The sequence below is a fragment of the Cucumis melo genome, chromosome 6 (genome assembly GCF_025177605.1).
Source record: "Cucumis melo cultivar AY chromosome 6, USDA_Cmelo_AY_1.0, whole genome shotgun sequence".
Lineage (NCBI taxonomy): Eukaryota > Viridiplantae > Streptophyta > Magnoliopsida > Cucurbitales > Cucurbitaceae > Cucumis > Cucumis melo.
In genome coordinates this window covers 21,090,517-21,116,179 of record NC_066862.1, presented here as the reverse complement: position 1 = coordinate 21,116,179, position 25,663 = coordinate 21,090,517, and the positions used below count along the sequence as shown (strand labels likewise).

The following is a 25,663-nucleotide window of genomic DNA, read 5'->3' as shown; positions in this document are numbered from 1 at the left end:
CAACTGTACGTCAAAAGAGAAAAATGCTCTTTTGCACAAGAGCGGATAAACTTCTTGGGCCATGTGATAGAGTGTGGCCGAATTGGAATGGAAGAAGAGAAGATTGCTGCGATACGCGACTGGGCAATGCCGAAATCAGTCTCAGAGTTACGCTCCTTCCTCGGGTTGGCAAATTACTATCGTCAATTTGTCGAGGGATTCTCGAAACGAGCAAGCCCGCTGACTGAACTACTGAAAAAAGACGTTCACTGGAATTGGGACCCCGAGTGCCAAGCCGCCTTCGACGGCCTAAAACAAGCCTTGATGGAGGGGTCACTTCTAGGGATTGCGGATGTGACCAAACCTTTCGAAGTCGAGACAGATGCGTCTGATTATGCGTTGGGGGGTGTGCTCCTACAGAATGGGCACCCGATCGCATACGAAAGTCGAAAATTGAATGCAGCCGAAAGGAGGTATACTGTGTCCGAAAAAGAAATGCTCGCAGTAGTACATTGTTTGAGGGCCTGGAGACAATACCTACTAGGGTCGTCGTTTGTAGTGAAGACGGACAACAGTGCAACCTGCCACTTCTTTACCCAGCCAAAGTTGACTTCGAAACAAGCAAGATGGCAGGAATTTCTGGCCGAGTTCGACTTCGAATTTGAGCACAAGAAGGGGTCGAGCAACCAGGCTGCTGATGCCCTAAGTCGAAAACAAGAACATGCAGCCATATGCCTGTTAGCTCACCTCTAGGAGAGCGAGATTGGTGGGTCGGTCAGAGACACCTTGAGAGAGTTCCTACAGAAAGATCATGCCGCTCAGAATGTCATGAATTTAGCGAAGGCGGGTAAAACACGACAGTTTTGGGTCGAGGAAGACTTGTTAGTCACAAAGGGCAATCGACTATATGTTCCAAGAGCAGGGGACTTAAGGAAGAAATTGTTGTACGAGTGTCACGATACTCTATGGGCTGGCCATCCCGGATGGCAGCGGACGTACGCCCTGTTGAAGAAGGGTTACTTTTGGCCGAATATGAGAGATGATGTCATGTAGTACACTAAGACGTGTCTCATCTGCCAACAAGATAAGGTAGAGAAAGTGAAGGTTGCTGGACTTCTTGACCCTCTACCGGTTCCAACAAGACCTTGGGAGAGTGTCTCTATGGACTTCATCACCCATCTCCCTAAGGTAGGCGACTTTGAAGCCATTTTAGTCATCATTGATCGTTTTTCAAAGTACGCCACCTTCATCTCCGCCACCAAGCAGTGTTCAGCAGAAACAACAGCTCAATTGTTCTTTAAGCATGTTGTTAAGTTGTGGGGAGTCCCGACAAGTATAGTGAGCGACAGAGATGGTAGATTCATTGGCTCCTTCTGGACGGAATTATTTTCCTTCTTGGGGACGAGTCTGAACATATCCTCAAGCTACCATCCCCAAACTGACGGCCAGACTGAGCGATTCAACTGCATGCTCGAAGAATACTTGCGCCATTTTGTAAACGCAAGGCAAAAGAATTGGGTCCAGCTGTTGGACGTAGCCCAATTCTGTTTCAATGCTCAGACAAGTTCATCTACAGGGAGAAGCCCATTTGAGATTGTTTCTGGTAGGCAACCAGTACTGCCACACCTTGTTGATCATCCTTTTGCAGGGAAGAACCTTCAAGCCCTCAATTTCACGAAGGAGTGGAGACAGACAAACGACATCGCCCGAGCGTACTTAGAAAAAGCATCGAAGCGGATGAAGAAGTGGGCAGATAAGAAGCGACGGCCCCTCGAGTTTTGAGCGGGAAACCAGGTACTCATCAAACTACGACCAGAGCAAGTCAGGTTTCGAGGACGCAAAGACCAACGTCTCGTCAGGAAGTACGAAGGACCAGTTGAGGTGCTGAAAAAGGTAGGGAATACTTCTTACAGAGTAGTGTTGCCCACATGGATGAAAATCTACCCAGTAATTCATGTTAGCAACCTGAAGCCGTACCACCAAGACACGGAAGACCTGCAGCGGAATATCGTAACTTGCCCAATTATCGACCTTAGTCAGAAGGAAGACAAAGATGTTGAAGAAATTCTGGCCGAGCGAGTAAGGAGGGGCAGAAGACCCGCACGAAGGATCCACGAGTATCTGGTAAAGTGGAAGAACCTTCCTGTGGAGGAGACCAGCTGGGAACGTGTCGAAGATCTTGAAGCGTGGAAGCAGAAGATAGAAGATTTCAAGCTTCGCCAGTTGACGGGGACGTCAACCATTTAAGTGGGGGAGAATGTCAAGGGCATAATTGTCCATGGTATTATTTACCGATGGTCGTATGCCCGAATACCCCCAAATCACTTTATCTTTATGTCTTGAAAGTAGTTTAGGTTAATTCTTTCGTTTAGGTGTCGCCGAGTCATAGTGTGACATTTCGGCTTTTTCATATGCAAGCCTACCAAGGCCAAAATTCTCAATATGTACTATAGGGGGTACATGACTAAGTCCGACCCCGCCCAAGCCTTGTCGCACTCTTTGCATGTTGAGTTATTTTCCTTGCAATTGACAGTCTTCAATGCTTTCTTTATGACGTTTTCAACTATTTACTTTCTCTCTCCCGTTTTATAAAAACATTTTTCCAAGAACGGGAAGGGAGGCTACGTCATACCGCGAGTTTGACCGCGAATTCTGATTTTCGAACGGCTGACTTGCTGATTGAGCTAAGCAAGTGTCGCACAATCGTGTTGAGAAGTTACGATTGTGACACCATGCACTACTATAAAGCTTATTTTTCCAATTTTTGTCGACTTTTTTCGGGCTTTTAGTCACAGTCCAATTCTCTCTTCTTCCATTTTCTTTAGTTTTTAAGAGCATTGTTAATGATTGTAAAGCTATCTTCGGTCAGATTTGCGGCCAAGGGGATTTCATTTTTGAAATAAATATTTAGAGAAATCACCTACTTTAGAGATGATTTTACACAAATGTCTCAAAATTTCATTTATTTTCTTAATTAAGATTTCGTGTTTTTTAGGTCCATTTTAACCTTCACATCAATTATAAATAAACTTGATTTTCGAAAATATATATAATTACAATACCATAATTAAATTATATTACATTTTATTGTCTGTTTTATAACTTCTACAAATAATGTAATAAATAATCCGGATTTATATTTACATTTAATATTAGGATATCATTTATTAAAGAAATAATTTTAATATGATATAAAGTTGAATCTAATATGGTAATATTATATTAAATAATTTCTACAATTGATTTTATTCAATTTCATCCACAACACACTTAGAGAAATCTCATTCAACTAATTTTTTCTCGTTTCCGTTCCCACGTTTTATATTTTTCATATACCTACATGATATACTATATACTTTTTATAATATACTATATATTTTCTCATATACCCTAATTTGTTGACTGGAAAGTACATAATATACTATATATTTTTCATAATATCCTAAAAAAATTTCAAAACATGAATTACATAATATACTATATATTTTTCATATACCCTAAAAATTTTCCGAAGCATGAACTATGTAATATACTATATATTTTTCATATACTCTAACAAATTTTTGTATATAGTTTTATAAACCTTTATTCACCAGAAAAATTTGAAGAAGATGAACGGAATAAGAAAGAATGGACAGAGCGAAGAATTTTTGAACAAAATTACCAAAAAGAAAAATAATTATGAGATAATTTTCATTATAATATTACTATAATAGAATTAATTTTTATTATAATATTATTATAATAGAATTAATCACATATCATATTTAGATATCTAATAAATGCAAATCTTGGTCCACTTGTAGTTTGGTTTTTTGGGTTCTACATTTGTATATAATTGAAACTCATTAGAACATTTATGAACAATTTGACAATATTATATCAAATTTATAATAATATACCATATTAAGGCTATAGTAGTTAAAACCCCTTTTCGAAATTTAAGCTAATTACTTATTGAATTTATGTGGTTTGTGGATGTGTTTTAACTCTAATGCTTAAAAAATGTGTGTTTGATTTGACTAATCTCCATATGTCTTGTGCTAAGCGATTGTTTGATATATGACGTACTTCATAAGATTATACTAATTACCAAGTAGCAAATCCAACGCGTTGAATGTATTTCATCTCCTATATACAGCGAGAGACTGATGCATAAATGTTTTGCAATTAATGTGTTGATTACAAAGTGGCAAAATCCGAAGCACAATCGATTAATAACGTGGGTGCTAAATTCCCTAGGTGTGGTTTGAATGTTTGGTTTTTTCCTTTACCATGATTTTTTTTCTTCTTTTGAGTCCTAGTTCTGTCATAATGAACAAAATTGCATCAATATTAAGAGTTGTTGAGGTGTGTGGTTTAACATAACAAAGAATTAAGTGAGCTTTCTAAGATCACAAGTTGTTTATCTGATCTAACCTCTATTGTTCGAGATTTGGCCATAAAAAAAAGAAGAAAAAAATTTGCAGGATTTCGAGGTTTGTAGAGTTTGTTGGCTTCAAGGTCACCCTTCTGAAGCATGTCCTCAGCTGAAGCAGACCTTAGTGCGTGATACCTACTTCTCGTGGGAGTTTCTTCCTTAGCCCATATCTCTCTTATGATGAGTGTCACATTAGAAGAAAACAATTAAATAAAAGAAGAGAAGTAAAATAAGTATAAGACGGAGAAAAAGAATTTTCTGCACATTTTTGTTTCGAATTCGAATGTATATCGTGAATATTACAAAACGAATAGAGAATATGAGCCTAAAAAGGGGAGGGGGGGAAAACCCAGTTGAATGGGACCTGTAGTCGCAAATGTTTTTCCATAACCTAGTTTTCTAAAAAATGGCTATATTAATATGGGGTATCAGATGAAGATGGACATAAAAAATGAAAAGCAACTGGCGGGAAAAATGTGGTTTTGTTGGGAGGGCTGTCCTAGACCTTCTGTGCACCTAATGGCATGACAGCATCATAGGCATCGATGAAACCCTTTTTCTTTCCTAATAACCTCTCTTCTATTCCACTTAGTAAGTAGTGGTAACCAGGAGAACTAAATTCAAACCCCCTGCAGCAACATGAATAACAGTACCCAAAAATATTGAAAAAAAAAAACCAAAAATTTCTAATGGCTACAAACTGAAAAAGAAGGAATCTGATTCGAGACGAATGTGAATCCCAAAATGGATGGATTATGGCAACCTTCCCTGGGCAAGGAAATCGGTGCTTATCTGCCCAACCAATTCAATTTAGCTGACCTTGCTTGCTCATCCTCCTTTCAGTCACTTCTTTCACAATTAACTATGATTCCACGATGTGGCAGTTTCTTATAAAATCATTGGAGTAATTGACATACTTGATCCAGAATGGTCGAAGATGCTCGAATCCAATCTCCAACCATGGTTTTAGTTGCCCATTGTAGTGGATAACCGCTGCATTCTTCACCTTTTCGACATTGGTCTGTTCTTGATAGCCCAAGCCAAGCATGTGCCACGAAGGATCGATAGGATGAACTTGGCCTCTAAATGCAATCAAAGCAGGGGGTAAGGTACCCAGCTTCCACATTGTCAGGTTTGACCTAAGATTCTGAAATACAAAATCCAACCATCAAAACAAATTAATACGATGCATACTTCCTAGGTCATAAACTACGATCAGCAAAAAATAAAAGAAAGGCAACGTATTACCTTTCTCAGCCATGAGTGGTAAATTTCCCTTATATTTGTCCTTCTCCAAGCACGAAGATCAAAAACGTTCATCCCATAGGCCCAAGCACATTCATCAGGATTTAAATGCTTTGCTATGATTGGATGGGAGAAATTAAAGTAGTTGCGGAACCGCTTCGACATTACCCACTCATCATCCCCTTTACAAGTTTCCACAGCTCCATTTACCTTTCCTTCAAGATCAATCTCCCAAAGGGGAGACAAATCACGCTGAATCACAACATCATCATCCAAGAAAACCACCTTGTCCAGGTTCGGGAAGAGCTGCAATTAACATCAAGGTAAAATAATTAAGCCTCAAGCATCAAATAGTTACTGCAGTCCAAGAATATTTATCTACACTTTTATAACACAACCTAAACATGTTCCGCACTCTTTTCGGTTGACAGCTATAGATTTCAATTGTTCAGGAGAAAGATGAGAGAAAAAAATAATTGTCAGTTTGAACAAATTCATGGTACAACAATTACTAATCTTCATGAAATAACAAAACCAAGGATACAGCAATCAAGATTACAGTCCTCTTGACCCCTTGAATACTTGACGAACTAACAAATTGTGTTTAAAGCATTCATCAACAAAAGAAAGTTATATTTTCTAAAAGATTCCAGTCAATTATGTTTGAAGATCGTATATACTGAGAGTATAACAGAACAAGTCATACCTCTGGTAAATAAATGCGAAGATGGTTGAGTAAGGATATATATTTTGGACTTCTCGCCTGCAGTTTAGAAGCAAATATCCGTGGTGTTGTATCATTGAGGTTCGCACCAACAATGTGATTCCCATGGTAGTAACTCCTTATCCCGTTCTGGTTTTCTACAGCTTCAAGCACTGGGATGTTCTCTCTTGTTAACCAGTCAAACTGATGAACACCTTTCACCTCAACAATTGCAGGTGCGATAGGATTTAGTGCAAACCATGAGTGCATACCAGAATAAGTCTTCTTGTCAGTAATGACATGAAATACTATCTTTTCAGGTCTGAGAGAAGTCTGCACAGCAGAATTGACTACAACAGAAGCGGCCAAAATGTTGTCGGTTGATAAAATAAAGTGGTGATAAGAATTATCTGAAAGTAAAGGAAGTAACTCTGGAGAAGGCAGTTGTTTGCGTGCATGAGCATTAGACGAATATTCATCAGTTAAACGAAGAGATAGACAATGGATGCCTTTTGGAATAGAACTTGCAGCAAAGTGCTTGTGCATCAGCTCTGCAAACTTAGATTCCCTAATGTCCTTTTCGAATTTCTCCATCTACGCAGGATAAAAGGCATTACATTAGATTAACTGCACAATGTACGTGTTTATAGTATCAATTAGAAAATCTGAATCTGAAATATAACCAAAATAAAAAATAAGATAATTCCCAACTTATTGGTAACTTCTGATGGAAAAATTAGAACCTTATCCAAAAGGGGACAACATTTTATAAATCAAAGCAAGTACTAATATTAACATTAATCAAGGGAAGAAAACATAAATTGCTAAAGAAATTGAGCATCTAAAGATCATCATAGGTAAATTAGAAAAGTATGATTTGAAAAATGTAACTCATAAACTCATCAAGTTAAGTAACGCCCAGCTTTAAAATTTTTGTTTACTACTTGGTTCCCCATGTTTGAAAGGCCTCTTGAGTTTCTGCATTCCTATAATTTCCAAATGGAAAGTTTGTTCCGTGCTTCCAACAATTTCAAAGCTGGGTGTGTTTGCAACCTTCTAAGACAGCAGAATTTCTTTTCATTTTTCTCTTTTGGAATGAATTATGAATAACACATTGAATCAAACATATGGACTTCAAATCTTAACACATATAGCAACCTAAGTCAGAGCAAAAGTTCTAATCATTCATTACAAAAGTTGAATTTATCCAGCTAGATGTGAAGAAGAATGTAGCTGTATGAAACAAAAATGATAATATCAAATGAAATGAGACAATGGATATACAAGTGTTCGTGTGAAGACATTGAATATACACAAATTTCAATTACAGGCGAATTACACACTATATTGCTGAGAGAGCACATCTATGCAAAAAATATTTAAACATGGTAGGAGAGCTGAGAAAAAAAAAAAGTTGTTTATTTTTTCACTTAAAAAGAAGGCAAGGGATACACCACATCATAAAAGCAATTGCTCCACAAAGAAGTTGCTTTGATATGGAAGGTTTAACAAGTTTATCACAGCATTTAGACTGCTCCAGATTCACGTTAAAGAACAAATTCGTGGAACCATGTCCTATCGAATTGTAGCTTTAAGTACTTTAGAGTTGGTATTGAACTTTGAAGGGAAACCTACAAATCTAAGAAGCATTGGGGCGTGATGCATAGGAGATATTGTAGTTATTCTATCAAATTTGTGTGTATAAATACTGGACATACTATTAATATCCAATACTTCAAACAGTATGTTCACTAAGTTTTCATCAAAATAGAACACAACACAAAAAGGGCAAGAAAAACAGTCAAGAATATATAAAGATGGAAAACTCTTTTCCTATTCTCGTTGCAAAATGTTCAAGCTTCTTAGCGGATCCTTTACCTACTGAGTCCTTTTTTCCTATTACATTCAGTATTTAATTTATCAAGTGGACTATTATTTAATCTAGAGAGCTCCTTTACGAAGGGTATAAAATTAGAAATGTCTAAATCAATAAAAAAAATTGAAAAGATGTGTTCTGAGCATGTTGCCAATGTGTGAAAAAAGTAAAAAATAATAAAATGACTAATGCTGATTTATGTGTCAAACACATGTTATGCATGTGTCTCAGCATGCTCGTGTCAAGCACCAACCCTCTAATTAAAACAAGGTCACAGAGCATGTTTCTTACCTACGACCTATTGTAATTCAAAAGGAATTTCATTTTTTTAATTCAAAAAATACAATGACAATATAACGAAAGATGATTTCAATCTCAACCCTCTATTAAGCACAGGTCACAGGGCATGCCTCTTACCTACAAAGTTGTTGAAATTAAAAGGGATTTTGGCTTTAAATTTTTTTTTCAGAAAATACAATGAAAATTATAATGAAAGATAATTTCATCTCCAGTATTCTCACTTCTCAGTTGTAGTTTTTTCAATGAAAGATAATTAATTGCAAAGAAAGGAGCTATCAAGAAACTAAAACATTTCACCACAATTTCCAAAATATCCTTCTTAATGTTTTACGGTTACATAAAGGTTGGTTAACACCATTATCATTTCTTTGCTAATGTCTAAACAGGCTAGGAGTCAACAATATGCTACAGTTTCTCCCTATACCTAGGGTGCCAAAATATCACAATCACAGCAAGTTTATAGTAATACAACATTGAAATTTTCTATATATATGTATTAAGAAAGACTTTTATTACGAATCCATATAAGATAAATGTTGATGCAATATAAAAAAGACCCTAGAAGTGACAAATTCATCAAAAATAAAATCATTCACTTTAAAAGAATATCCATTGATGGCATAACCTTTGCCTTAAACAAGAAACCGAAATGCTACCAAAGCTACACCTTATCAGCTTTTGACATCCCAAATCCCAATTGCATCATATTACACAGATTAACAGTATCATCCATGGGTCAGAACTGAGGAACAGAAGACAGCATTCTACTCTGGTGCCAACTCTAACTAACAAGAAATGTTGTCATATTTCCCTAGGACAAAAGTAAATTTTACAGTGGAAAAGAACGTAGCGAGGTAAAAAAGTAACAATAGATATTTTCCAATATGTAAATGAATTTGTAGCACAATACATACCATTGCCTTCAACATTATAGCAAAGGTCTTTGCATCATATTGGTTATTCTGCATTTCCGAAACCAACTGAGTGAATGAATTGGGCAGCTTTAGTCCATCGGGTATTTCCTCAGTTTTAACTTGATTGAGAATCTTGTAAAAGTCACTGACAAGTCTCTGAAGCAAAATTTAACCACAACCAAGAGGAAAGAGCTTACGTTAATAACATACGCAACTGACTGAAGCCTATTATAAAATTCAAAACATTGTTATGATCATTGATCACGTCAAAAAAGAGTTATTTACCCCTGAACCGTCAACCCTACCAAGAAGCCGTGGTCCCAACCGCCTGCCTAAACAATCTGAAACAGATGAGGAAAACATAAATATGAATCCACCATTGATGTCACAAAACAACTAAGAAGGGCTGGTGATGGCAGGTAGAAGCCAGGTAAGAGAAGCTCAAATAGACCAAGCATTTCTAAGAATGCATTATTATCAAAACAAAACGAAAATAATCACAAGCAGACCAGATTTACGAAGAAAACAAGCATTTCAACCGGAAGGGAAAAGAAGAGAAGTAGATGTTTCTTTAGGAACCAAAGAATTTCCACGAATAGCTTAATTGAGTTTCAATTGAGATTCGCACTAGATTAAGTTTCCTATTCATTGTTTTACATTTACATCGTGGAAAAAGAAAACGATTAAAAATCAAGAGAAAGCATCTTGAAGACAATAATTCAAACCTAACACAGCAAAACATATTATAGCCTTGATCTTGACATGCAAATCATCTAATCATATTCCATTCTATTGATACCTTCACATACAAAACCATACGGAAAACGTAGAACCATCAATAAATCAGCCAAAATGGAAAAATTAAATCTCTCGTCCAATAAAGAAATCAAGGCTTGAACAACCATCCGATGTACAATCTTTAAGATCTCTATCATAGATTCGCAGACGGATAAACCAAAAAAAACGTAAAACTCATTTATTTGGGAACTAAAAAACAAAAGACCAAGAACAAAATGAAGAGTGTAGTACCAAACGAGGAGCACTTATTGACGCCTTCGAGGGTAACGACGGCAGTGAGGATAAAGACAAAAGGCAAGAGAAATGCGAGAAGGAGGAAGGTGTGGAAAATGGTTCGGTAAGAGATATGGCGAGCTGCAACCTTGATCTTCATGAAATCAATAAAGCCATTATTGGTCGAGATCGTGATGCTTCTCATGCTAGGCGAGAAGTGAAGCTGCATCATCCTCTATGCAGCTTCCTTCAGGTAGTCATCGTTGGCCACGACAACTCAACAACAAGAACAACAACCCTAGCACAGCCTCCCCACCGTGCCTACCACAATCCATGGCGGCCAAATACCACCATGAAATCTAAGCTCGCATCAACCACCCCACCGACAATGACTTCGAGATTGAGATCAAGACTCCACAAAGAGAAAGCAGGGGGGAAAATATCCGAAAAATCCCTCAAGATTCCCCTCCAATCGACGTCCTGGAATACAATAGCAACGAATTTAAATGCGTCCTTTCAGGTAAAACTCGATCAAGAATTCCAAATCGGAGAATTTCGGTCCTGCGGATCAGAAAGTTGAAAGTTTAGAGAGAAGAAGAAGAAGAAGAAGAAGAAGAAGAAGAAGAAGAAGAGAGAGAGAAAATGATTCGTTGGTGTTAAGGTGGTTTTGGAGTAAGTTTTGCTTTCGAAAGATTGTAAAAACCACTCCCCATTGGCGGATCGCTTCAGATCTAATTTCTTTCTGTACTCAAAAAATAAAAAATAAAAAATAAAAAAAAAATTATTAGAAAATAAATAAATGGTTATAAATAGTTCCTCTCTTTTTTAGTCAAATTAAAACCGTGTTGATTTCAAGAGAGAGAGAAAATCGTGGGGATAGAAGTTTGACCTCCCACATTTTGTGTGTATTGGTACGGAGGGAAACCTGGGCAGTGGAAGAATGGGGAGATAACTGGGTGGTAAATTTTGGACATTCATTATTTTTACTACAATTTATATCTCTTCTAATTTCTCCATTTAATTCTATTTTCTTATCTTTTTCCTCTTTTTTTTCTTTCCCTATCCCTAAATTAATCTTCTTCTCGTCTCCACCTTTCACATATGTTCAAATACAACTTTTATTAAAGTTGTTTTATCCCATTTCATTATAAATTTCCAAACATTAATAATCAATCCTCCTCAACATTCTTTTTCAAACGTATTTGGTTGAAAAATCGAACCTTTAATATTGAGATTAATAGTATCAACATTATGTCAATTGAATTAGGTTCATTTCGACAATTAACCTAAACATTAGACATTGAGTCTAATCTTTATTTAATCTTTAAATTTTGAAATGTTATACTTTTAGTCTTTTCGGCTTCTAGAGCCCATAGTATTAGAAAATAGATTTATGGTATTAAGCAAGTCGTAGGAGAGTCATTTTTTTAGTATTGAGAATGTTACAAAGAATTATGTGTTAGCTTCCCCTATGGGATGTTATGTCCTAAAACTCTTAAATATTAAATATAATTCATTAACTGTTATTAATAAAGTGTTATTGTTGTAATTTTAGTAATAGTTATTGATTATTTTATTAGTTTTGTCTTAATAACCTAAATCCAATAAATTAACATCCTGAGTTACTTTATGATTCAAGAGCTATATAGCGACATACAAGAATCAATATTAAAGATACAGCTTAAAGGGTCTAAAGTATAAGGATAAGATTGTGTACCTTATTTTGATAACACTATGAATATGACGATCCACTTTGTATTTAATACAAAATGTAATAATCCAACACCTTCGTGTAGGTAACATGTGAGTGGGGGTATCATATTGTAAACCCTAATCATTTTTAAGTTACCTAAGTGAGGTTAGTTATGGCTAACTTAAGTTTGTGATTTCAAATAGAAGACCTTAAAAGGAAATTTCTTTAAGTGTTGGAACTTGAAAATTCATAGTAGGTGGCTAAACGAAAAAAGGAAAGAAGAAAAAGAAGTTCAAAATTTGGCTAAGTGTTGAACATGGAAGGTTAGGCTTTTGGTTGATGCTAGGTGGCCTACAGGGTGTCAACTACCTTCAAAGGACAAGTATTAGGGGGCCTAGAGTGTTAGGCGTTGAGCAAGTTTGGGCAGCCAACCATGTCAAGAAAACCTTTAAGGACAAGGGGTTGGGTGCCAAAAGCACACCCTAGGCAAGGAAAGAATGCTAGGTGCCCAAAGATTTTGTGTGATGTAGCCTAGATCTGTAAAAAAAAACCTCTAAAGAATAAGGTAGAGGTACGTCATGCATTTGGGGAGTGGGCGACAAGACAAGCCATGCGCTCATGGCAAGGTGGCATGGTTTGTGTGTCAAGGGCTTGGCGACACGGTTTGGTTGAAGATTTTGTGTGTTGAATGTGACTGACATGCGATCAAGTGAAGCTTAGATATTTTCGTAGTGCTCGATAGAATGGATTTCAGATGTTTAGGTATGCAAAGAGTAAAAAAATAAAGACAAGCAGGAGGTGTCTTAAGGTAGCCATGCAAGGACTAGTATATAAGGTAACTTTGAGGAGGAAGTTTTCCCTTTTCACTTGTGCATTCTGGGTAATTTTAGTTGCAAAAGCGCTCTAAATGAGTCTAGCTTAAGAGTTTAGGATATCGGACAAAGAAAACTTGAGTAAGACATTTAATTGTTCAAGGAAAGCCTTGAATGTCATTTCACGGGTGAATTGGAGTAGTGCGGGTTCTTCGAAAGTTATGTAGCTCATTACTTTGAATTTATGGCTAAATTTTTACGATAATATAGTTAAGAGGATAAGAAACAAGTTTATAGAAGGAAGTTTCTTAGTTTGAGTTCTAGAGTTTTAGTTAAGAATTTCTAAAGTCAAGTCTGGATTTTCGAAGATAAATCTTGAAGCTTCAAGCCATGAGTGGCAAGGTTGAGTGTTGAGGTTAGGCAAGTTGAGGTCGTATCACGACCATCAATGAGATTAGTGTTACACGACTGTGTGTGTTTGTGCAAGGTAAGTGGCAAGGCAATCAGGCATTAGGCAAGGCAGGCGTCTGGGGCACATGGTTGTGAGGTTATCCAGTGCGCTGCCCAAGGCCATGTCATGGCCTACCTGTGTGCGCACGTGGCATGTCCATGACAGTGCATGGCATGTGTTGTGTTTTGATGCTAAAGTTAGGTTTTTTTTTTAATGTTTGGTGAACTTTTAGTTGTTTAATGATATTTTCTAAGTATAAGGAGGTTATTTGGAATATTAATTTCTTTACTTTAGATTGCGAAGAGAAAAGAGAGATTCTTAAGCTAAGGAGTTGGTCTACAAGTTGTGAGTGACTAATGTATTTAAATGACTATTTCTAAACATGAGTTTCTAGCTAAAAGTTTCTAAATATGCTTTGAGATTTCTAAATGATATTTGTGACCGATTTAGTAAATGAATTGCAAAGCATGAGTTTAAAGCATGAGATTGATAAAGAGTTGATGTTAAGCATGTTTTATAAGCTATTTTCAAGCATGTTTTATAAAGCATGAAATTTGTAGAGTTGATTCTAAATGTTTAAGCAAGTATTTTTCCAAGCTATTTAGAATGATTTGAGTTAAAGCAAGTATTTATATGTGTATGCTTTTAAAGTAAAGATTTCAAGAATGTTTCTACGTGTGTATATACCTAAATGTTACTCTTTGCCTACTCAATTATTGTGCACTTATGTTCCATACTGAATATGAGGGTTGTAGAGTTTAGCAAGGTAATAAGACCTATAGGTCTAGTACATCGGTCAAGGTACTTGGTAAGATCTCTTTTGGGACTAAGGAAGAGAGGAGGGCTCTAAGAGGGGGGGTGTCACCTATACAATGAGTTTGCATAAGACTAGACCATGAAATAATAACTACTAGATATAACATTGTTGACTAGTTAGGTTTCTATTTCAATAGGATTACTTAAGCAACTTAGTGATCTTAATCTTAAATGTATTATGGACTACTGTTTGCAATGGATTATCCTTTGATTTGTATGAATGAGAGTAACCAAATTGTCGACTCAATAAGCTAGCCATTTTAGGAATAAGATCGAGTGGAGAGCTAGAAACATAATCACACAAGTTGGAATTCACTCATTCCTGACTTTCAAGTAAGTAGATGAGTGTTCCCTTAAATGGTGTCTTTGGAACTTGAGCAAAGGGATTCTACCCTCTTTATGGCACGAGAGAGGTTTCTATTTAATGGTTAGACCATAAACAAATTGTTCATTAGAGGAGCACTAGTATTTAAAGACTAAGAAGTAACCTAGCGATAAAGCAGTAATTTGGCCCAACTGGTGTTATGAACATTGTGAAGGACTAACTTATTGTTATTGGTCTATATCCTTGGACAAAAAAATATATCTACAGTGAGAAGAGTTTAGCCGTGGGTCTTTAGTGGAGTGTACACACAGTTAACAAATATTGATTAATGTAGTTAGTGAGTTTAGTCAATTAATCACATACTGTTGTAGCTTTTGATTTATAAGGCCACTAGGTTTCCTTCGTAGCTCATAAACAATATTGAGGTTTTTATGTATTTGATTGTAATTTGAAATGTTCAAATTTACTTAGAAAATTAATATAATGTATGAGGATACATTATAATAAAAAGTTTATATTTTAACTAAACTTTATTACATTAATTTAATTTTCGATACAATTCAAAATTAATTTATGAGAGAATAAAATATTTGAATGAGTTCATATATTAATTTAATGTGAATTAGATTCATATTGAAACTGTAGGTTAAAATTTAAGACACATTAAAACTATACAGTAAGAGAGAGATACAATTGAATATAATTCAAACGGTAGATTAAATTAAATATGTAATGTTTTAACTTTGTAATTAATTAACTGGAGAATTTATTTAGGAGCGTTTCAAAAAATAGCAAAAAGTTTTATGATAAAGGGGTTCATGTCGCTACATTTTCTAAATTGCAAAAATAGCAAATTTAAAAGCGAATAGTCATTGATAGCCCTCTGGTATCTCTTGTATAACCCTATGATAGTCGTTTGATATATCTAATTACTTGTCATATTTATCATATGCAATAAAGAGGTGTTATGGACTACTTTTTTCTAAATTTTTTTTGTCATCTGATGCAAATTTTCCATTTATTTATTTATTTTAATTTAGTTAATACTATAAGTTATATAGGAGATGTTTATTTAAATATGACTTGAATGAAATTGTTAACTAAATTTGATTTAGGGGAATTTTTATTGATAGATTTTACTATATTTTATACATAATTTCAATATTTTTCTATTCTTTAATATGCCCATTTGATTTAATTAATTATTATTTAATTACTTTATTAAATAATATTTAAATTAACTTATTTATTGGAAGTTACTTAAAACGTGGGATTGTTCACAGCACTTGCAAGAAAGAGAAAAGAGGAAAGATGTTCTTCGTCTTTGAATTACAAAATACACTTCTTTAAAACATTCTCTCAATTTCTATGTCTAAATTGGTTTCCACAAACCAACCTAAATCACAATCCTTAAGAGAAGAAAGTTTTTCAAGTGGTGGTGTTCGTGACTTCCAATTAGTGGTTTATAGATATAGAGACTAAATAATATATATATATATATATATATATATTGCCTATATCGAAGAGTAAGCCTTACTAATGTCTAATATCAATTTCATGTGTTCAACCCTAGATTACCTGTAACGCCCCGAATTTCGAGGTAAAATTTAAAATTTTAGCATTTATGTGAATTTTTCGGGATTTTAAGATTTTGTAGATGATGAAATAATAATATAATATGATTTGTCTTATTATCATTTTTATTATTACCATTTTAGTTTAATATTAAAACCTTTATATTTTTTTTTATTGAATATTATATTCATTAGGTGATATTAATATTATAACCAAATAATTTTATTTTTATTTTCTTTTTTTATATATTTTCTTTTATTATGTATATTATTATCATTATATTTATTTATTTATTTATTTTTATTTAACATATATATATATATATATATATATATATATATAAAATAAGAATTTTTTTTTTTAAATATACCCTAGCCGCGCGACACCCCCCCCCAACCGCTCCTCCTCCTCCTTCTTCTTCTTCTTCTTCCTACATCGTTCGCCGCCGCCCGCTTTTCTTTTCTTTTTCCTTCCGTTCGCGCACATCTCCATCTCCGTCTCCGTGGTGGTCGTCCGTCTCCGTCTACATCGTCGAACTCTCCAGCTTCAATGTCCGACCGCCGCGGCCCCGTCCGTTTCTGATCTCCTCTCGGGCTCACGACGCCAGCCACCGGCGTGCGCCCCTCCTTCGGTCGTCCGCCGCGTTGGAGCAAGGTCGGTCGTCGAATGCCTCCAAGCTGTGATTCTTCACGGTCGTCGAACGTCGGAGATCCGCCGCTCGTGGTTGCCCCGTTTCACGCTGCAAACCCGACCCGACCCGAGCTAGCCGAGCCACCACCCAAACCCGAGCCGAGCCAAGTCGAGGACCGAGCCAAGCCGAGCCGAGGACCGAGCTGAGCCGAGCCGAGCCGAGGACCGAGCCGAGCCGAGCCGTAAACTGATCCAATCCGAGCCGAGCCGCGAGCTGGCCAACCCAAGCCACGAGCCGAGCCGAGCCGAGCTGGACACCTCCAAACCAAGCCGAGCTCCCTGTTCACCGAGCCACCTAAGCCTTCCTTCCTCCACTCCGGGTCACGGTGAGTCTTCGGTAAGGATTGTTTTGATGATTTTCCATAATGTTGCTATATCCGATTCGAGTTGAATATTGGAATAAGCTTTGGTCCTATCTTTCATCCCTTGAAGGTATTAAGGAGTTGACGTTTAAGTTCTCGGGTTCTGCGGCAGGCTTGTTTGGAGATAGCTTTCTTTTCCTTGGGTAAGTCAACGGTTGTTGCTTAGGGCCAAGTAAAATGACTTCTACTGGTATCATCGTTTAAAAACCCTTGTGTTTTCGTTCAGGTGGATCCGTTGAGCGTGGACTCAATCGAGGGGCATAACCAAGTTTCAGGTAAGGGTTTTCCTACTACTGGACCTCGGATCGAGGCTGGAAACGTAGTAATCCATAGGGGATTACACGTTAGTAACTGTACCGAATAAAAGTATGTGTGTTTGACTTTTAAGTATTGTTGCTATACTCTTGTCTGATGTAAAGGTAATGCGACCGCTAGTTGTAGCTTGTGTGCTATCGGATGTAAGGAGTTGCTTGCGGATAAACCCCGATGCTGGATGTTCGGTATAGGGTGGTTATGTTAATGGGCTACGTTTTAGATTGGGGTTTTATGTCGATGGACCCTGAAGTTTACAATTAGGTACGTGGTAGTCATTGGTCTGGACATTTATCACGGAGTTTGGTCGGGGAAGGACGGTGAGTCCGTTTTTGATTGATTAGTTGACTGGGTCTAGGGGTTATTAATGGTGTGCGAATTGGAAATGCGTATAGCAACTGCGGTGTAGTTGTTTAAACCTATACTATCTGACTGGCAAAGCCTATGGCGGAACTGTAATATGAATGTCGTTGGGGTATGACTGTTGTAGACGGTTTAGTATGGACTGAGGGGTAACGGTTAGCTTCATCTATGGGGTAGTGTGCCTTACGGATATGTGCATCCTTCGGGAGCACTAGACTGATATGTGCACCCTTCGGGAGCACTAGACTGATGTGTGCATCCTTCGGGAGCACTAGACTGATGTGTGCATCCTTCGGGAGCACTAGACTGATATGTGCGTTCTACGGAACCACTAGACTGTTATGTAGGGTACCCCTAAATAGGAAGTTAACTGTTGTTCCCTAACGGGCCCAGTAGTGGGTCCCTTACTGGGTATGTTTATACTCACCCTTTTCTCTTCTTAAACTTTTCAGATAAGGGCACAGCGAGGGGCAGACCGACGAGAGGCAGGAAGGACGCGTGAAGGCCATATGGACGCGTCTGGTTTTCTTATTGCTTCCGCTAATGTATTTTGTTAGAATATTTGGTTTTGTGATTTTGAGTTGATGACCTGAGTTTTTATTTGAAACTTTTGTGACTGTGATTTAAAATAGGGCCCGATACTGTTTTTTTTTTTTGTAATATTTCTAACATTTTATGAAATCGTAACCGGTCCGTTATGAATTTTATGTTGTGTGGTCGAGTTTTGGTATTGAGTAGTGACCTCAGCTTAGTCCGGAAAGTTGGGTCGTTACATTACCCAAGAAACCTATTGTTTCGCTTACACTTGGACAAGCAATAGGAAAACTTGCACTCAACGAGGATTTAATAGTTACGAAAGGCCCAAAAGCATAGTGATCATCTTGCATGTAATGACCATGACTCGCCGCATAGAGAATTTAAATATAGAAATATACAACATTAAGTATTGAATTTGAATCTCACCAACTATGGTAAAGTTGAAAAATCCATATCGAATGTATTTATCTCAACACTTCAACGCAACTTTTATTTCCTCTCTCCTTTTTTCAAAATAGTTCAATACATTTGAAAAACGTAATTTGAGCTAGAGCATTTATTAGTAACATTAGAACTCCTTTTAGGACTCTGTTCATGCACTCCAATAGATTCGTTGTCATCTACCCATATCGAAATCTTTTGTTATGTGCTTGACTCCACTACTCTATAGAAATGTCATAAAAAAAAACTCATACAACTCTTGTTTATTCTCATTAGGTATTGAATTGCCTTATCAAACTTTCATATATGGAATTGACATTCAGCACGATAAGCATATTTCTTCAATGGTGTGCATTTATATCTTTTGTAGAAATTACTGACGATATGGCGTAAACAGAATCTATGATGACATCTTGATCCTGTCCACCCATTCTCCATATTGTTGATGGAAAATGATACATGTGTGGCAGAATTAAGATCGAATTTTACGCTAATTGCAACTAAACTGTATTTAGTGATTAACATACAAACTACCCTAAATAAAACGAAATTAGGGTTAATGAAAAACTTACCTTTGAATATTTCATGATCTTCGTAATCTCCTCCGAACTCGAAGCCGAGACCACCACTAAAGTTGACCTGCTATTCTCCAGACATAGAACCAGGTTGTGGGACCCGATTAGGTGAAGGAAATTGAGAGAGGAATGACAAATGGAGGTAAAAATTTGTTGAGATTTGGGAGCGAAAAAATTACTTTTGCATAATTTTGTAAAAATAAAATTACCAAATATTTCAAAAGCTTTTCAATATTTGAAAAAAAGGCTTTAACCTAATTACATGCAAGTTGGCCAAATCTCAACACTTAACATGCAACAAACCGTTATTGAAACTTAGTGGGCTAGATGTCTACATCTCATGTAGCCACTTATCCCACTAAGTATTAATGGGATTATCCAACAAAATGTCGAATTTTCTCACTAACTAGTTCAAGTGCAATATGGTTATTTGACCATTTATGTCAAAGTAAAAAAGTCAACAATTTGACTTTTTACCATTTTGTCCGTCTTGACTAATTTCGACCTCCCGAGCATGAATTTGCATTCCTTTTTCTGAAAGTCATATCACATTTGAATATAAAGCAGTTCAAAGTTTGATTTTTCAAAGTTAAAAGTCAATATTTTGACTTTTTACAACTTTGACCATTTCCATCAATTCCGAGCTCCGAATATGTATTCATATTTTTAATATTTAAACCACATTTAAAGATAAAACTCTATAATCGAAGGCTATATCACATATATTCATCGATTTTTCTCTCTCTACCTAATTTAAACAATTCAAATTATTCCAACATATTGTTATAAGTTAATTCCATATAAGCTAATAGGGGAACCTAATGGACCTATAGATTATGAGATCCAACGATCTGAAATTAATTGGCTAAACCCTTTTAGACCGAGCTAATTAACAATCGTTAACTAATGGATCATTCCATTAAAGTTCCGTAGTTGCACTCCCCTCACTATAGATATATTTCTGTCCATATGATATAACCATGATCAGTTAGTTAATCATTCACAGGTTGTTTATAATCTCGACTAGGTCAAAATACCGTTTTATCCTCGAGATTACATCTTGCTCCTTAAGTCCCACTGATCCACAATTGAACAATTGGTTTAAGGTTTAATCTATAAACTGAATCCCTCTCGGCCAATAAAAAAGAGGGGCCCCTTGTTCAAGACTTGGATTTAGTCCTTAAGAGAACAAACCTATGTACTAACCCTAAAGCAGGTAGGAGTGAATTTCGTCTTACACCTTATGTCCCTAGCCATCCACCCAGTCTTACCCCTGAAATGGGAGGCTTGTTAGGCCAGCGTCGTTAAGCTGCCCTCACCTATGCAGATCTAAAGATAATTTCGTGTGAACAAAAGTTCATAGTTAGGTCATGGTTAAGATTAAATTACCTAGGTAATCAAAAATCAAAATAGTTAGTTTTATACAGTCAACGATGTTACAACTTAAAAGTGACTATTTCTTGGTTTCAGTCTTATGTAAACTCTTTACATAATATGCTCCCACTTCCATGTCTCTACATGAATAATTCAGGATCACATCATTTATGCTAACTACAAGGCGGGCCGCATCTACAACGGTCCCAGAATAAGATGCCCACCTTATTCATACACTATAGATCGTTTAGGTCATATACTAGTATTCGAACTTGACCCACGTTTATGTCTCTACATAAATTTTTAGTCTACACTAGATAGCCTCTAGACCTTAGTTTATTGGATTCAAAAATTATAGTATTCTAGTTTCACTAATAGGCCCTCAATAACCACTTTATATTCCAACAATTGTTCACTTATGATATGATGCCTTCATGTCGATCAGAAACCAAGCTACCTTATCATGGGACACAATTTTTTCAGATGTTGCAAAAATCATCCCCATGAATCTGCTGACTCCTCTTCCATAACGACAAATGTTAAAGATAGAAAACGCCTATTTGAATAGACAAATGTTGCAATTAATAACTTTCCAAGATAGTTTCCATACAAGTGAGTGCCATCAATTTGAAAAATTGGCCTACATCTACTAAAGGCTTATAAACAAGGACCAAATGCCTAAAATACAGATGATAGTATGACTTGTCCTTCAATAGGTGTAGGGGTGTAAGATTAACTCGACAACCTGAATAACCCGGACTACCTAACCCATATTATGTGAGTTGGGTTGGGTCTCGGGTTGGAGGATTGAAAATTCGGTTCAACCCAACCCAACCCGAATTAATATATATATATATATATATATGTATATATTAATATTATATTTTTTAATAAAATATAAAGTTAAAAGAAAGTTAGAAACCCTAGAATAAAAAAGAAAACAAGTGACGCGCCTCTCTTCCTCATCTCTCGACCTCTCTGTTCGTCTCTCACCCTACAAATTTAAATGCTTCGAATGTTTATTGGATCTTTAGAAATTTATATTCAGTTTCTCAACTAATGTTTAAGAACTTTCTGATTATTATTAAAGTTGTATTTCATGAACATTTATGGGTATGTTTGGATTTATGTATGTTTAAGAACTTTGAATTTAGGACAGATGTTTAGATTTATGTATGTTTAAGAATTTTGAATTTATGTATGTTTGTAAGTCTTGAAACTTTGAATTTATGTATGTATGGAACTTTGAATTTATGTATGTTTGATATTTGAATGTATAATGATTTTGAATTTAAAAAAAAAAAACAATATTAAAACCTTACAAAAATTAAAATTCAGAAATGAAAAAAAAAAACCCGACAACCCAACCCATATTTTATGGGTTGGGTTGGAAACTAAATTCGGGTTATTTGGGTTGCCAACCCAACCAACCCGAAAATATGGGTTGGGTTGAGAATGTCTCCCAACCCAACCCAACCCAACCCGATTACACCCATAGATAGGTGTGCACTATCCATTCAATAAGTGTTCCAAGATTGGTATGTTTTACCATGTACAACCACCAAGGTAATAGTTTATATGATTCGTCTCAATTACCAAACACTTTGGCCACTGCTTTTCTTTTGCCATCCCAAGCCCTATGGTAAGAAATGTGGTAGCCGAACCTTTCTTTAATGTCGAACTATAATTGTGTCACTTATCGACAATTTTTCTCTAAAAGATTCACAAATGTGCATTGAGAAAGATAATGAGTATTGTATATTTGAAAGAATTTTAAACTAATCTAATTTAAATTCTTAAAGGCGTTGTAATGATAAAAAAAAACTAAAGCTTCAAAAATCATTGACTAACAATTGTTTAGGAAAGCCCGAATAATTATATAGGTGTTTGATCATGTTTTATGCCAAATATAAAAATTAAAATTTATGAGCTAATTTTACTATCATGATCAAGAGATTGTTCGAACTTGGAAAAGATCAACTCTCTCACTAGTGATTGAACCATATTCTTGTTTTTAATTTGTGAATGCATTCTAATTAGGCTTTAAGTATGTGACTAGAGTAGGCGTCTAGGTTAGGTTCATGCGATAAAAGGTGTAGAATCCCACCTATGCATTGCTAACTTCAAAGATTCATCATTTAAGTACAAGTTTTCCTCTCTTACCTAAGTGTAAGCGAAGAGAAAGTTTTCTAATTAAGCCAAGATCGAACTCAGGGAATTAACAATTTTAAGGGCTAGACCATGTGTTCTAAAATCGTGCGGTGTATGAACAATATATTCTATGCTCTATATTTTTACTATGTGCAATGGAGTAGTAAGATGGATATGACATGGAGGAATTATGTATTGTGAACACGTGTATATTGGCGATGGTAATACATGAATATCTAAATAATTAAGTGTAAAATAAGATAACTAATGTGTTAAGGCGATACAAAGCATTTATTAACTTCATATTTAAGGCAAGCAACCTCTCAGTGCCTTTGTCACACTTGCTCGCCTTTCTGGACCCAAATACTTGAAGTTAAAAGATGATTTATATATGATCCTTCTAAATAATAAATTCTATGCAACTCATCCTATATTAAGGTAAGCAACCTCTCGGTACCTTCGCCACACATACTTGTATTTCTAATATGTATGCTAAGGATAAGTTCGATGACATGGATATTGTATTGTTACATCCCTTTCGCCGTATGTTTAGCTGAATCTAAGTCATCACGTGTCAAATGATAACAATCATTAATCATTCTTTCTATGGAATGGGATGAGGTAATTTTCATCATCTTTTATCTCATTTTGGAGATTTTGAGAAGGAAGGTCGACATTCACAATTGGCTTTTGAATTGTAGAAGCCAATTGTGTAATTTGGTTGTCAATATTTGTGAGACCAGTTCTTGTTTCTTGTTAAAACGATTTGATTTCTTGGTTGAGTTGGTAAAGGTCCTATTGAAACTTAAGAGAATTAATTGCTAAAGAGTTAACCATATCTTCAAGAAACGTACTTTGAGAAGAAGAAGAGATTGTGTATAAAAGCCTTTAGTCATATTGAGCTTGATTTCCCCATTTCATGTTAGGATGGTCCCTCCATCCCGTATTATATGTGTTACTATGGCGATCATATGTAAACTCTAGAACCCAAAAACTCCTTAAGTAATTGAGGAGCTTAAGAGGAGTTTAGGAGTTGAGGTTAGTCAGAAAAAGATGATTTAAGATTGTTACTACAAGATAAATTGGAAAGAGATTTTATTAAATTTTAGTGATTATAATCAAGTGTTATTGAAGAGTGTCATTTTTTTTAAGATGACAAAAGAAAAGTGTCATCATAGCTAAGGAAGGCCTAAGATATACTTGAAAATTGGCTAAGTGTTGGCTAGGCATGTTACATACTCTAAGTAGCCAAGAAGCTAAGGTCATAAAGACCTTTAAAGAGACAAGTTGGGCGGCCAAAAGGTTGAGGTGTTATGAGGCCAAGAGGTGTCAAGAAAACCTTTATTGGACAAGGTTACAAGGCAAAAAACATGTCACAAGAACCTCCGAGGATAAGGTTTGATTAGGCGTTTAGGTTGGCATGTATGCTAGGCAAGCAAGCTAGGCGTTTAGAAAATGTCAAGAACCTCTAAAGAGGTTAGCATGTGGCCGTAGGCAATACGACCAATAAGGGTATCGTGCAACCATGGGTCATGTGGCCAAGGGAGTGCCAGATGGCCAAAAGCGCAATGCGACTAAGTGATACACATGTTTTCATTGAAGGTATTGTGATATGATTTAGAGGTTAGGTCGGCATTAGGAAGTCCTACGCATTCTAGGCAGCAAGAATTTACTAAAGAACCCTCAAGGAAACAGAGGTAGGCGTCCAAAGTTGATATAAGCTTGATGAGGTAAGATATGAGGTGGATTACAAGTGGACAACATGCAAGACACCTAGGTTTTTCCAAGTAGGAGGCATAATGTAAGCAACATGAGGTGGAAAGTGACAAGTATATGGAGTAAGAGGCGAGAAGAATTGTGTCAATGAAGGAGCATGCAAGGATCGTTATATAAGGACAACTTTGGATCAATGGTGTTCATAATCCACTCGTGCCAATTGAGCAATTCCACTTGAAAAATATCCTAAATTGTGTCTAGTATCAAGGGAAGGGTTGCTCGGAAGAAATGACATCAAGAAGGAAGGTGTTGAAGTGAAGAAAGACTCGAAGATCATTTTCGGAGGAAATTTGAGTAATGTTGAAGATTTTGAAGCTATAGAATTCAATACTTGGCATTTTTTTGTTGAAATTTGAAGGTAGCTAGTTAAAACATTTCTAAATAGGAAGGTTCTTGAGTTGAACTCTAGATTTTAAGTTATTAAGCTCCAAAGTCAAGTTAAGTTTTTGGTAAAAAATCATGTTGCTAGGCAAGAACAAGAGTGGGTCGAGTGCCATTATCACATGGGGAGATGGGCATGCAAAATAAGCATTAGAGGTTCTTTGGGCCTTGGATCATGTGAGGAGCATGTTCGTCACACGACCAAGCAGCATGAGGCTCACGCCTAGGCCATGCGGGGTGCATGCGTACACAGACAAAGAAGTCTTGCATAGCACACGATGCGACACAAGAAGCGCGCGATTAACTCTGCACGTAGACACACAGGCGTAGCATGTCAGGGCTTGTGAGGTTAGCAAGCAGCCAAGTCGAGGCTTGCTTGCAGGCATGTAGCTTGCCGCCCATGACCTGCGCACTAGCCAACCTATTTGATAATTTTGGATATTTCTGGATGTTTTGGAAATTTTTGCTTGGAGCTTACAGATTAAATGGAGTATAAATACCATATTTTCAGGACAAGTGAAGCTTGGCGAATTTTCCGAAGCTCAGGAGGAAAGCTTCAAGTTTGTGAGTGACTTGCAATT

General features: G+C 36.3%; 1 protein-coding gene across 1 annotated transcript; it reads right to left on the bottom strand.

Moving 5' to 3' along the window:
* Nucleotides 1-4,642: 4,642 nt before the first annotated feature.
* On the bottom strand, nt 4,643-11,217 carry LOC103491827 (probable galacturonosyltransferase 14). The gene is made up of 6 exons (XM_008451929.3): nt 10,467-11,217; nt 9,723-9,778; nt 9,438-9,593; nt 6,351-6,941; nt 5,648-5,950; nt 4,643-5,546 (listed from the first exon to the last, which is right to left on the bottom strand). Exons 1-6 carry the CDS (start codon nt 10,678-10,680, stop codon nt 5,262-5,264), a joined length of 1,605 nt encoding a protein of 534 aa, XP_008450151.1. The 5' UTR covers nt 10,681-11,217; the 3' UTR covers nt 4,643-5,261.
* Between the last annotated feature and the right edge of the window lie 14,446 nt (nt 11,218-25,663).